General features: G+C 29.9%; 1 protein-coding gene across 2 annotated transcripts; it reads left to right on the top strand.

Annotated features, from left to right (window-relative positions):
* Positions 1–408: 408 nt before the first annotated feature.
* On the top strand, positions 409–7300 carry LOC110617154 (receptor-like protein 15). Of its 2 annotated transcripts, XM_043957277.1 has the most exons (8): positions 409–853; positions 966–1121; positions 1211–1285; positions 1356–1511; positions 1610–1681; positions 4983–5135; positions 5296–5391; positions 5476–7300. In XM_043957277.1, exons 1-8 carry the CDS (start codon positions 505–507, stop codon positions 7209–7211), a joined length of 2793 nt encoding a protein of 930 aa, XP_043813212.1. In that variant the 5' UTR covers positions 409–504; the 3' UTR covers positions 7212–7300. The 2 variants fall into 2 exon arrangements, with proteins under 2 accessions (XP_043813212.1, XP_043813213.1); XM_043957278.1 differs by lacking the exon at positions 1356–1511.
* Positions 7301–11912: the final 4612 nt, after the last annotated feature.

The following is an 11912-nucleotide window of genomic DNA, read 5'->3' as shown; positions in this document are numbered from 1 at the left end:
CTTAAAAATCAAAATATCTCAACAGTGACTATAATTACAATCAGTATTGTAATTTAATTTAAATTAAATTTAACATATTAAAATAATAAGCTAGTAATAATATTTTAATTTATAAATTGAGGTCATTTCTAACAAACATATTAAATTTAATTATATAATTTGAGCTGACTGAATTAATATTTTGAGATCAATCTTATAAAATTATTGAATTAACTTCTAATTGAATTCTCAATTTTATTCAAATTTGATTAGTTTTAAATTTTATATAAAATAAAATAATTAATAGTCCCTTTTAGTAGGATGGAATTTCGTCCCAAAGAGAAATCTTGCAATTTGCATAATTGACCCATAGAAAATGATAGTACTAATTGATTCAAAATTAATTAATTCATGATTTGTAATTAAAACCAAACAATACGGCATTAGTAGGATGTAGTTCTCATTGGGGTGGGATCTGCCTATAAAAGGTGAAAGCATTTATGTATTGGGAAGCAAGAGATCATAATGAAGGAGTGTTGGATAATGGTGATGATGATTTTATTATTGAAAGAGAGTTGGTGCTCTGATGGATGTTTGGAGAATGAGAGAATTGCTCTGTTGCAAATCAAATCTCATTTCAATTCTTCTTCTTCTTCTTTTATGTCTACTTGGGGTGTAACTGCTGACTGTTGTAGTTGGGTACGCGTATACTGCAACTCCACCACAGGGCATGTTGTCCAACTCTCTCTTGATGGTGTAAGAAGCTCAGAAGAAGATTATTGGTATCTAAATGCTTCTTTGTTTCTTCCCTTCCAGCAATTGAATTATCTTTCCCTGTGGGGAAATAATATAGCTGGTTGCATCAAGAATGAAGGTCAATCTATTTTAACATTTGGAATTCAATTGAAATTCACTTAATTAGCTTTTTTTTTCCTTTATTTATTTAATTTAATTTGTTAAATGTTTTAACTACATCCTTTTTGCAGGTTTTGAAAGGTTATCAGCACTTGGCAATTTGGAGGTTCTTGAGTTAAGTGACAACAGTTTCCACAAAAGCATCTTATCATCTCTAAGTGGACTTTCATCTTTAAAAATTTTAAGTCTATCTGGAAATAGATTGAAAGGGATAATTAACATTGAAGGTAACAGAGCTTGATTTTCTACCCTCCTTATTCATTGTTGTCATCATCATTATCTCATACAAAAATGCCATTTCTATATTATTCAACAGAGTTCAATCATCTAATAAGTTTGGAGGAGTTGGATTTATCAGCTAATGCAATTGAAGGCTTCATATCTTCAAATGGTAAATTTACATTTTACTTCTTTCATCATTTTTTTTTAAATTAACTATAAATAAATAATAACTTGTACAGGTAGTGATGAATTATCGAAATTGAGCAATTTGGAGCGTTTTGATTTGAGTTATAATCACGTTAATATCAGCCTTTTATCACCACTCATTAGGCTTCCATCTCTCAGATATTTAGATTTAGGATATAATCAATTGGAAGGACTATTCAATTTCAAAGGTTAGATATTACTTTTTTTTTCTTTTTTTTTTTTTTTAACTATTTGTTCTTAAAAATTTTATAGTTATATAATTATTTTTGCTTTCTTATTAAATTAGAATTGGGCAAAAGCAAGCTAGTGACATTGGACTTGAGTGGCAATAACATTACAGAATTTGTAGACTCAAGAGGTATGTTGATTACTTATATAGTGTTTGGTTCAATTCTATCTTACAAAATTATATAAAATTCAATTAAATTCTAAATAAAATTCATTTAAAATGAATTTTATTATTTAATATGATATAATTTAAAGTATAGAATTCAATTAAATTCCACATAACTTATCTTTTCATTTTCTAAATTACCCTTTAGAGTAAAATTAAAAAGTTACACTCTATCAACAAATTTTATATTTAATAAGTTTATATTAAAAATGTATTAATAAATTTAAAATAAATTTTCTTGATTTGATGGTTTACATAATAAAATAAATAGCCTTACTGATTTGAGAAAATAAACTTAAATATTATAAAATTAAGAAAAATATATAGTATATAATTATCAATATATAATAATAGTAGATAAATATAAAACTAATTTCATAGTTTTTATCTTTTATAATTAATAAAGTATAAAGCACAAATTATTGAGAGAAAATTATTTAGGAAGAGTATTTTAATCTAAAAGATGTTACTGTATAAATTTTGTGGAATTTATTTTAAATTTCATAGAATTGAATTTTAATTCTTATTCAAATTAAATGCATAAAATATAAAACATTAAATCAATGAAGGGTAATTACAGATTTAAAATCCAGTTAGATCAAAGTCAGACTTAACAAGTATATACTATTACATAAATATTTATTTATATATTATAAAATTAAAACTCTCTTAAAACTCATAATAATATATTATCATAATTAGTAGTTTGATATTTTTATAAGTAATTAAATTTAAATAAATAGAAAACTTTATATATTTTTATAATATAAAGAGAGAAAGAAGCGTCGGTTTTATCATGATCTTATTTAGTTATTTACAATTAAATTTAAATTTTAAAATAAATAATTATTTTATTATTTAAATAATTTAAATTAATAATTATTCATATATATCGTACAAAATGATTTTAAATTTTTATCATTTAGAGAATTAATGCATGTTTAAATTTTTTATTTATAAATTTAATTAATTTTATTTAATAAATATGTAGGATAATTATTAAAACTAATAATTTTAATAATTAAATTAAATTTTTTGAGATAAGATTATTAAAATAATAAGCTTAAATATTAATTAAAAATATTAAAATAATTATCACCATATCATATTATTAATTGTTAATTTTTTGAGTTTAATTAATTTTATTTGATAATTAATTATTATTTAAATATATTTTAATAATTATTATTTTAAAAATTTTTAACCTTGATATATTTTAATAATAATTAAATTTTCATTTACGATTATTAAAATAACAAACTTAAATATTATTTAAAAATATTAAAAATAATTATCATAATATTAAAATATTAAATAATAAATTCAAATTTACAAAATACAAATTGAAATGTTTATCAACAAATTAATAATTAAAAAAAATAAGATACTAAAGAGGTTATTTTAATTTAAATATTAGTAATTTTATTATTATTTAAATACTTAAAAAATATTTAAATGAATAATCTTATTAAAAAATGGATGAAAAAATTTCAAATAAATTATTTTTTTATAAAAAAATAATTTGAAAATTTAAATTTAAAAATATTTAAATAAAATATTAAAATTATTATGATAATAAATAATTATTATCGAATTAAATTATAATTGAAGTAATTAAGTTTCATTCAGAAAAACTCTTTAATGGTTGTTAAAATTATAAATTTAGAGTTTTGTCCAAAAGCAGTCAAGTGGTTGAACTGACTCTTTATTTTTATATGTACGCTTATTTTATTTCTTTTATTATTAAAAAATTTTATATTATCGAATATGTATATATATAAATACAATATTTTTATTTATAAAAAATAATTTAATTTTTTTAATATTAAAATAATTTTATCTGACAAATAACACCATATTACGCAATATAACAACTAAATCAGCGGTAATTGAACCAAAATAAATAATATTTTTAATTTCTAATTAAATTTTATTTATATTACGTTAATTAAAAAATATTTTTTAAATAAATTAAAAATAATATAAATATTAATATAGTTATGATTTTTATATATTTTATTTCATAATATATGATATTTAATAATTATAAAATTAATTTATTTAATATTATAAAAATTTTATTACAATCTTTATTTAAAGTAAAAAAATATTTATAATATTGTACAAGTGAATATGTTATTAATTTTAAATTTAATAGAATTAAATTACTTATTATATTAAAAATAATTTATTAAGTTTAATAAATTTTAATATTTAAAAATTTCAATTATAAATATATATTATATAGTCTATATTTATCTAATTAGTCACAAGTATATAATTAAAATTTAAGTAGATAATGATTTTATTATTTAAATTAATTGAAAGTTAATAAAATTAAAGTTTATATATATTTAAAATTATAAATGCATGGTAATTTTATAATTAAAATTAATTTTAAAAGTAGATATTAACTTCATTATTTAAATTAATTTATCATTTACAAATTTTTGAATTTTGAATCATATATAAATAATAAAAAGTTAAATTTATGGAATAAAATTATTAAATAAAATAAAAAGTAATTTTAAAATTATTAAATAATTATATTTATATATATAATATTATAATGAATATTAAACATGTAATCTACGTTCAATAATAAGTAAATGTAAAATCATTGTGGACTCAAAAATTTGTGAACCCAAAAGTATACATTTCACATTTAATATATTTACATAACTTATCCTTTTGTTTATTTTTAATAATATAATATTATTTTTCAAAATAATATTTATTTAGGAAAAATAAAATATAGAATTATGAAAAATAAGATTAAATTTCATTATAATTTTTTTTTTATTTCTTTTATCCGCTAATATCAATATGAAGTATTTAATTTTTATTAATTTTTTTTTTTAACTTGGCTTGATCTTAAATTAATAGAGATTCAAAGATGAAAGAAAAATAATAATAATATTTTACTGCAACTAATAATTTTATATATTTTATAAATAATTATTAAAGTAAGTTTAGTTAACTTTAATATTAATATTAATATTTGAAAATACTTAAAAATAATTTTAATATATTAAAATTATATAAAAAATTTTACGTGTATTTTTTTATTTTGTAACATATAATAAAATAAAGAATAATTTAATTTAATGTATACATAATAAATTTTACTATTAATTATTCAACACCAACTTTTATTTTATTTTTTAATTTTCATTCACAAGTTTTAAATTCTTAATTTTTGGATTTTGCTTTTATTGTTGGCTATCGATGAAATGGATGATTTTTTTTTTGTAATTACTTGCAGAAATAAGGGCTTCAAACAATATAAGTGAGCTGTATTTAGATGATATCACCATAACAAAAGGAAGCAAGTTATTGGAATCATTGGGAGCATTTAGCCACCTTAAAAATCTATCTCTGGTGTCATGTAAATTCGAAGGAGCAATTCTCCATCAAGGTAAGCTAATTACTTTATTATTATAATTGTTTAATTTAACCAATTATTTGTGTTAAATTAAACAAATAATTGGTTTTGCACTTTTTATTTAACCTTCAGGAGAATAGCAAAATTAATATTATATTTCATTTTTTTCCCATTTGTTATATATATATGATAGGCTTGCCTCATCTGCAAATAATTGGAGCAATGTCTTCTCTTAAGAAATTATCATTGGGTGGTTGTGGACTTAATGACACAGAGTTTCTAAACCAAGGTAAAATTAATATTAATCCCTCTTTATTTGAGATTTGTTTCATCTTAAAGATTTTGGCTAAACCTTTTGCAAATGAATTTACAGGTGTGTGCAAATTAAAACAACTTCAAGAGTTAGATATTTCCTATAATGACATAAGTGGTAGCTTGCCTTCATGTCTGGCTAACATGACATCTCTTCAATCGTTACATCTCTCTTCCAATAATTTTGTTGGAAACATCTCTCTATATCCATTTAATAGATTAACAAATCTCGAATATTTGGATCTTTCACACAATCTTTTCCAAATTCCAGTCTCGTTGGATCTATTTTTCAACCATTCAAAGCTCAAACACTTTAAAAGTCAGGGTAACAATGAAATATATGGAGAAAAAACTGAACAAAATTTGACCCCAATGTTTCAACTAGAGACTCTTTATATCGATGGTTATGCATGCATTAAAGCATTTCCCAAATTCCTTTATTATCAGCATAACTTACGAGAAGCCAGTCTGCAGAGCTTGAAATTGAGAGGAAGATTTCCATATTGGTTGTTACAAAACAACACAAAACTAGAAGAGCTTTACTTAAAAAACAATTCCCTCTCAGGGCCTCTTCAATTACCACTTCATTCCCATTTGAATTTGTCACTCTTAGATATCTCAGATAATCTCTTCCACGGAATTATTCCACCAGATATAGGAACACATTTGCCGAGATTGGAACTTGTGTACTTGTCTAAAAATGATTTCAATGGTAGCATTCCTTCTTCATTTGGAAATATGAGCTCATTGCAAATTTTAGACTTATCCAATAATGATATTTCTGGAAGCCTACCCTCTGATTTTTGCTGTTCACATATGTTAGAAGTTCATTTGTCCAGAAATCAGCTTCAAGGATCATTAGAAGATGCATTTTTCGATTGCCTTCAATTGGTTGTGTTAGATCTTAGCCACAATAATATGACTGGAAGCATTCCATCATGGTTTGAAAGATTTTACCAATTGGCCTATATGATTTTGGGTTATAATAATATTGAAGGGGAAATCCCAATTCAGTTGTGCAATTTGACCCAATTAAGCTTGATTGACCTCTCACATAATAATCTGTCTGGTCATATTCCCCCTTGTCTAAGATCTACAAGCAATTTTGCTTCCTTGTCTAATGGTGAAGAGATAGAATTCACAACGAAGAGGAATATCTATTCTTACCAAAGAAGCATGCTGTATTACTTCTCAGGAATTGATCTCTCATGCAACAAGCTGATAGGCCAAATTCCTATCCAAATTGGTTACCTCAATGAGATCCGTGTACTAAATTTATCCCACAACAATTTGAATGGAAAAATCCCAGCATCATTTTCTAACTTGAGTCAAATTGAAAGCTTGGATCTTTCACACAACAACTTGCAAGGGAACATTCCTTCTCAACTCACTGAGTTGGATTTTTTGGAAGTCTTCAATGTATCATGCAATGATTTATCTGGTAGAACACCGGAAAAGGTTAAACAGTTTGCAACATTTGATGAAAGCAGCTATCGAGATAACCCTCTTCTTTGTGGATGGCCATTGCAAAAATATTGTGCTACCATGGAATCTTCTCCATCAATCCCAAGAAGTTCAAATGATACTGAAGAAAGTAATTGCTTCATTGACATGGAAGATTTTTATGCGAGTTTTGGGGTGGCTTACATTATGGTGTTGTTGACAATTGCTGGAGTTTTATTCATAAATCCATATTGGAGGCAAGTTTGGTTTTACTTCGTTGAGGTTAGTATAGACAAGTGCTACTATTTTCTAATAGACAATCTTAGTTGTTTGTCCAAGTTTAAATTATTTTGATGGTGAAATCAATATCAAGAATTATGTATTTACATACTTTTACTTTCAACATCAATAAATAATGTAAAATGTGCATTTCCTTTACTATATTTGCCTCCAAATTGAGCTTGCGAAAACTTTCTTAATAAAATCCCTGCATATTTCTTCAGTAACATGTAATATTAAAAAAAATATCTTAATTCTTTTTTATATTTCACAGTTCAGAATTTGTAAAATGTATTAAAACTTAGTTTAAACAGCTTTTATATGAAATATGATTTAAACAGCTCTTTTATGAAATAGGGTTAGGTGAGTAAGTTATTTAAAGAGTTTTGATTTTAAAAAAAAAATAAATTAAAATTTTATTTATTTACAGAAAATAACTTATATTTAGAAAATTTTTGAATTAACTCCTTATTGAATTCTCAATTTTATTCAAATTTTGTTATTTTTAAAATTTTATATAAAATAAAATAATTAACAGTCCCTTTTAGTAGGATGGAATCTCATCGCATACAGAAGTCTTACAACTTGCATAATTGATTCAAAGAAAATGATAGTACTAATTGATTCAAAATTAATTCATGACTTATAATTAAAACCAAACAATACGGTATTCTAGACTTTTTCTTTCCATTACCAAACTTAATCTGTGCATGCACAAACTCATAATAAAAAAAACCCCACACTGGAGCCCTCATCAAATACTCCAATGGGGTAACATATCATACATTAGCTTGGTTCATATAACATCAATACAACATTACATAGATAATGTACAAAAGGGATTAACTATAACTCTAGGGTCAAACACAATTCTAATCCTCATAAATATAACTGAACAATATCTTACAATACATTATCTTTTATGTTCACTTCTAACTATTACATAAAACATGACTTCCTGGTCTATCCTGTACCTGCAAACCTGGGGGTTAAGGGAATGGGGTGAGCTACTAGAGCCCAATGAGCAGAAAAGTAAAACATTATATTAAAGATTCATGTTTTTCATGAAATGCATCACATCACAAACAAATCACATTAAGGATGAACTTGTCACCAATAGCCCTCTACATATCCAATAGTGCCAGGATGTAGAATGGGTCTCTGGTCTTTCCCTTACATAACAAATCATAACATTCCAATGTGCCAGAGACGTAGAATGAGTCTTCCTAGACTTTCTCTTACATAGTGCCAGGGACATAGAATGGGTCTTCTTGGACTTCCATACCGTATCATCATCATATCATATCATTTCATACGAGAGATAATGGATCATTCAATGTCCATCCACATCAACATCATATTATGCAATGCAACATATTCGTGAATTCTAATGCAAACAACCTAGTATATATCATGGCATTCGTGATGCATGAACATGCTCAAAATTTATTTATTTACTTTGAAACATAAAGATCCATTCTACTCACCTCAGGCTGACTCAAAAGCAGCTATCTCACTGCTGGGGTCCTCGGTTCCTCGGGTCCGAACCTACATAGGTGGACTCAAATGAGGGACCAAACATACACGAACATAACTCTCAATTACTCTCCAAAACCCCCTAAAATATCATAAAACAATCATAGAAATCATGCAAAGGAAGGCTGAACAGGGCACTTTCGGCGGTAGGTTCGGCGGCCGAAAGTCCCTCAAGAGCCGAAACTCAGCCACTTTCGGTGGCACCTTCGGCGGCTGAAAGTCCCTTCTAGAGACGAAACTCATGCACCTTCAGCGGCACTTTCGACGGCCGAAACTCCCCTCCAGAGCCGAAAGTCCAACTTTCGGGGGCAGAGTTCGGCAGCCAAAAGCTTGCCTCCACAGGCAGGTTCGGCGGCCGAAAGTGCCTTCGACTGCCGAACCTGAGTTCTTCCAAAGTGGCAGAACTCAGCCTCCTCATGTACATTTTGCCTCCCAAACCTTCCAAACTCAAACACAACACTCCTAAACATGCATAAACACATTCATAAGCATATAGGGGTCTCAAACTATCCTAAACCCCAACAACAACACAAAGTATATACACATACGACATACATTGACCATAAACTCAACATTAACCCTAACAACAATCAACTAACCTAAACATGCATTTCTACCCCATAACCCCTCATAAAACTTGTTTAAAACATGGAATAAGCTAAAGATCTACCCTTACCTCTTGAAGATCGAGAGGGGAGGCGACCTAAACTTGGAGAAATGGAGGAAGAAAGCTCCGGGGTCTCCAAGCTTCAAATCTTGATCTTAGCTCTAAAAATCTTCAAAACCAAGTTAAGTAACTCGTAAAAACATGAGAGACTTGAAGGAAGAACACAAGATCGATAAGGGAGGACGGAGACTCACCTTGGCCGGAAATGGGGAGAGAAAACTCGCCCATTTCGGACAGGGGACCCCTTTATAGGTGGTTGGCCAGGCCACTTTCGGGGGCCTAACGTGCCTCCACATGCATCCCATGTTCGGCGGCCGAACTTGAGGTTCGGCGGCCAAACCTGGGCCCTTCCTTCATTCTCTTTCTTTCTTTTCTTTAAAACTTTAACTCAATTCCTTTCTTCATAAAAACCACAAAATACATGAAAACATTTTATAAAAACATTATTTTACCCTTCTAGAGGTTTCCGACATCCGAGATTCCACCGGACAGTAGGAATTTCGATACTGGAGTCTAGCCGAGTATTACATTCTCCCCCCTTAAGAACATTCGTCCCCGAGTTCCTCAAACTAGCACATGCATAACATAGCATAAAACATAAACATACATACGAAAACACATAACACTCATCTTAGAAGAGATAAGAGTACTGCTGGAGCATAGACTCCCTTGTCTCCCAGGTACATTCCTCGATGTTGTGGTGATTCCAAAGGACTTTCACCATCGGGATTTCCTTGTTCCTCAACTTTCTGATCTGTGTGTCTAGAATCCATACTGGCTGCTCAATATAGGTGAGATCTTCTAGGATCTCTACATCAGGCTCACTAAGAACCTTGTCTGGATTTGACACGAATTTTCGTAACATGGAAACATGAAAAACCGGATGGATTCTCTCCATAGAAGCAGGTAAGTCCAACTTGTACGATACATTCCCAATCTTTTGCAAGATCTCAAAGGGTCCGATGTACCGTGTAGTTAGCTTACCTTTCTTCTCAAACCGAATCACCCCTTTCATAGGAGACACCTTGAGCAACACCAAATCTCCCTCCTGAAACTCTACATGCTTCCTGCGGACATTTGCATAACTCTTTTGCCGACTCACAGCAGTCTTAATTCTTTCTCTGATAATGGGCACTACCCTGCTTGTAATCTCTACTAACTCAGGCCCTGCTAAGGACCTCTCTCCAACTTCTTCCCAACAAACAGGTGACCTGCACTTCCTCCCATAAAGAGCTTCATAAGGAGCCATCCCAATGCTAGCATGATAGCTGTTATTGTAGGCAAACTCCACCAATGGTAGATGCTGCCTCCAAGAACCGCCAAAATCTAGCACACACATTCTGAGCATATCTTCTATAGTCTGGATGGTCCTCTCTGACTGTCCATCAGTTTGAGGGTGGAAAGCAGTGCTGAAGTCTAGTCTGGTGCCCATAGCATTCTGCAGACTCCGCCAAAACCTGGAGGTGAACTGGGGTCCCCTATTTGACACTATTGAAACAGGAGCCCCATGAAACCTGACCACTTCATCAACAAACACTTGCGCCAATTTATCCACAGAGTAGCCACTCCTGACAGGGATGAAGTGAGCAGATTTGGTCAATCTGTCCACAATCACCCATATGGAGTCTAATCTGTTGGACGTTGCTGGTAACCCCACCACGAAATCCATAGCTATATTCTCCCATTTCCACTCTGGAATCGGCAGTTGGTTAAGCATTCCAACTGGCTTCTGATGTTTCAGCTTCACCCTCTGACATACTTCGCAGGTGGACATGAACTGTGCCACTTCTCTCTTTATAGCTGGCCACCAATAGACTCTTTTCAGATCCTGGTACATTTTGGTGGCTCCAGGGTGAACACTGTATCTGGCATTATGAGCCTCCCTCATAATGTCTCCCTTTAGACTTACGTCATCTGGTACACACAATCTATTCCCATAGCGGAGGATCCCTTTGCTGTCAAATCTAAACTCATCACTCTTGCCTGACTGAACAGTCCTGGCAATCTTTACTAACTCTAGGTCCTCATGCTGTTTCTGAGCCACCTGCTCCAGAAATACAGGTGTCACTCTCATCTGGGCTATCAAAGTACCTGTACCAGACAACTCTAACTGCAGCCCTTCATTAATGAGCTTGTAGAGCTCTCTCACTACCGGTCTCCTCTCTGCTGTGATATGGGACAAACTGCCAAGTGATTTCCGGCTTAGGGCGTCTGCCACAACATTCGCCTTACCCGGATGGTACTGAATCTTGCAATCATAGTCACTAAGCAGTTCCACCCATCTTCTCTATCTCAGGTTCAACTCTCTCTGACTCAGGATGTACTGCAGGCTTTTATGATCTGTGAAGATCTCACATTTAACTCCATAAAGGTAATGCCTCCACATCTTGAGTGCAAAGATCACAACTGCCATCTCTAGGTCATGTGTAGGGTAATTCAACTCGTGCTTCTTTAGCTGCCTAGAAGCATAAGCAATCACCCTTTCATTCTGCATCAACACACAACCTAATTCCACACGGGACGCATCACAATACACTGTGAAACCCTCATTACTGTTGGGCAGAGCTAATATC

Source organism: Manihot esculenta, chromosome 6 (genome assembly GCF_001659605.2).
Source record: "Manihot esculenta cultivar AM560-2 chromosome 6, M.esculenta_v8, whole genome shotgun sequence".
Taxonomy (NCBI): Eukaryota; Viridiplantae; Streptophyta; class Magnoliopsida; order Malpighiales; family Euphorbiaceae; genus Manihot; species Manihot esculenta.
The sequence above is the reverse complement of the archived record's forward strand: the minus strand, read 5'-3'. Positions and strand labels throughout refer to the sequence as shown.

Excerpts from the sequence above, each read along its gene's own strand:
- LOC110617154 (XM_043957277.1), top strand. The coding sequence starts at position 505 with ATGAAGGAGTGTTGGATAATGGTGATGATGATTTTATTATTGAAAGAG. Across the intron at positions 1,122-1,210 it reads AGGGATAATTAACATTGAAG|AGTTCAATCATCTAATAAGT; the intron begins GTAACAGAGCTT and ends ATTATTCAACAG. Across the intron at positions 1,512-1,609 it reads AGGACTATTCAATTTCAAAG|AATTGGGCAAAAGCAAGCTA; the intron begins GTTAGATATTAC and ends TTATTAAATTAG.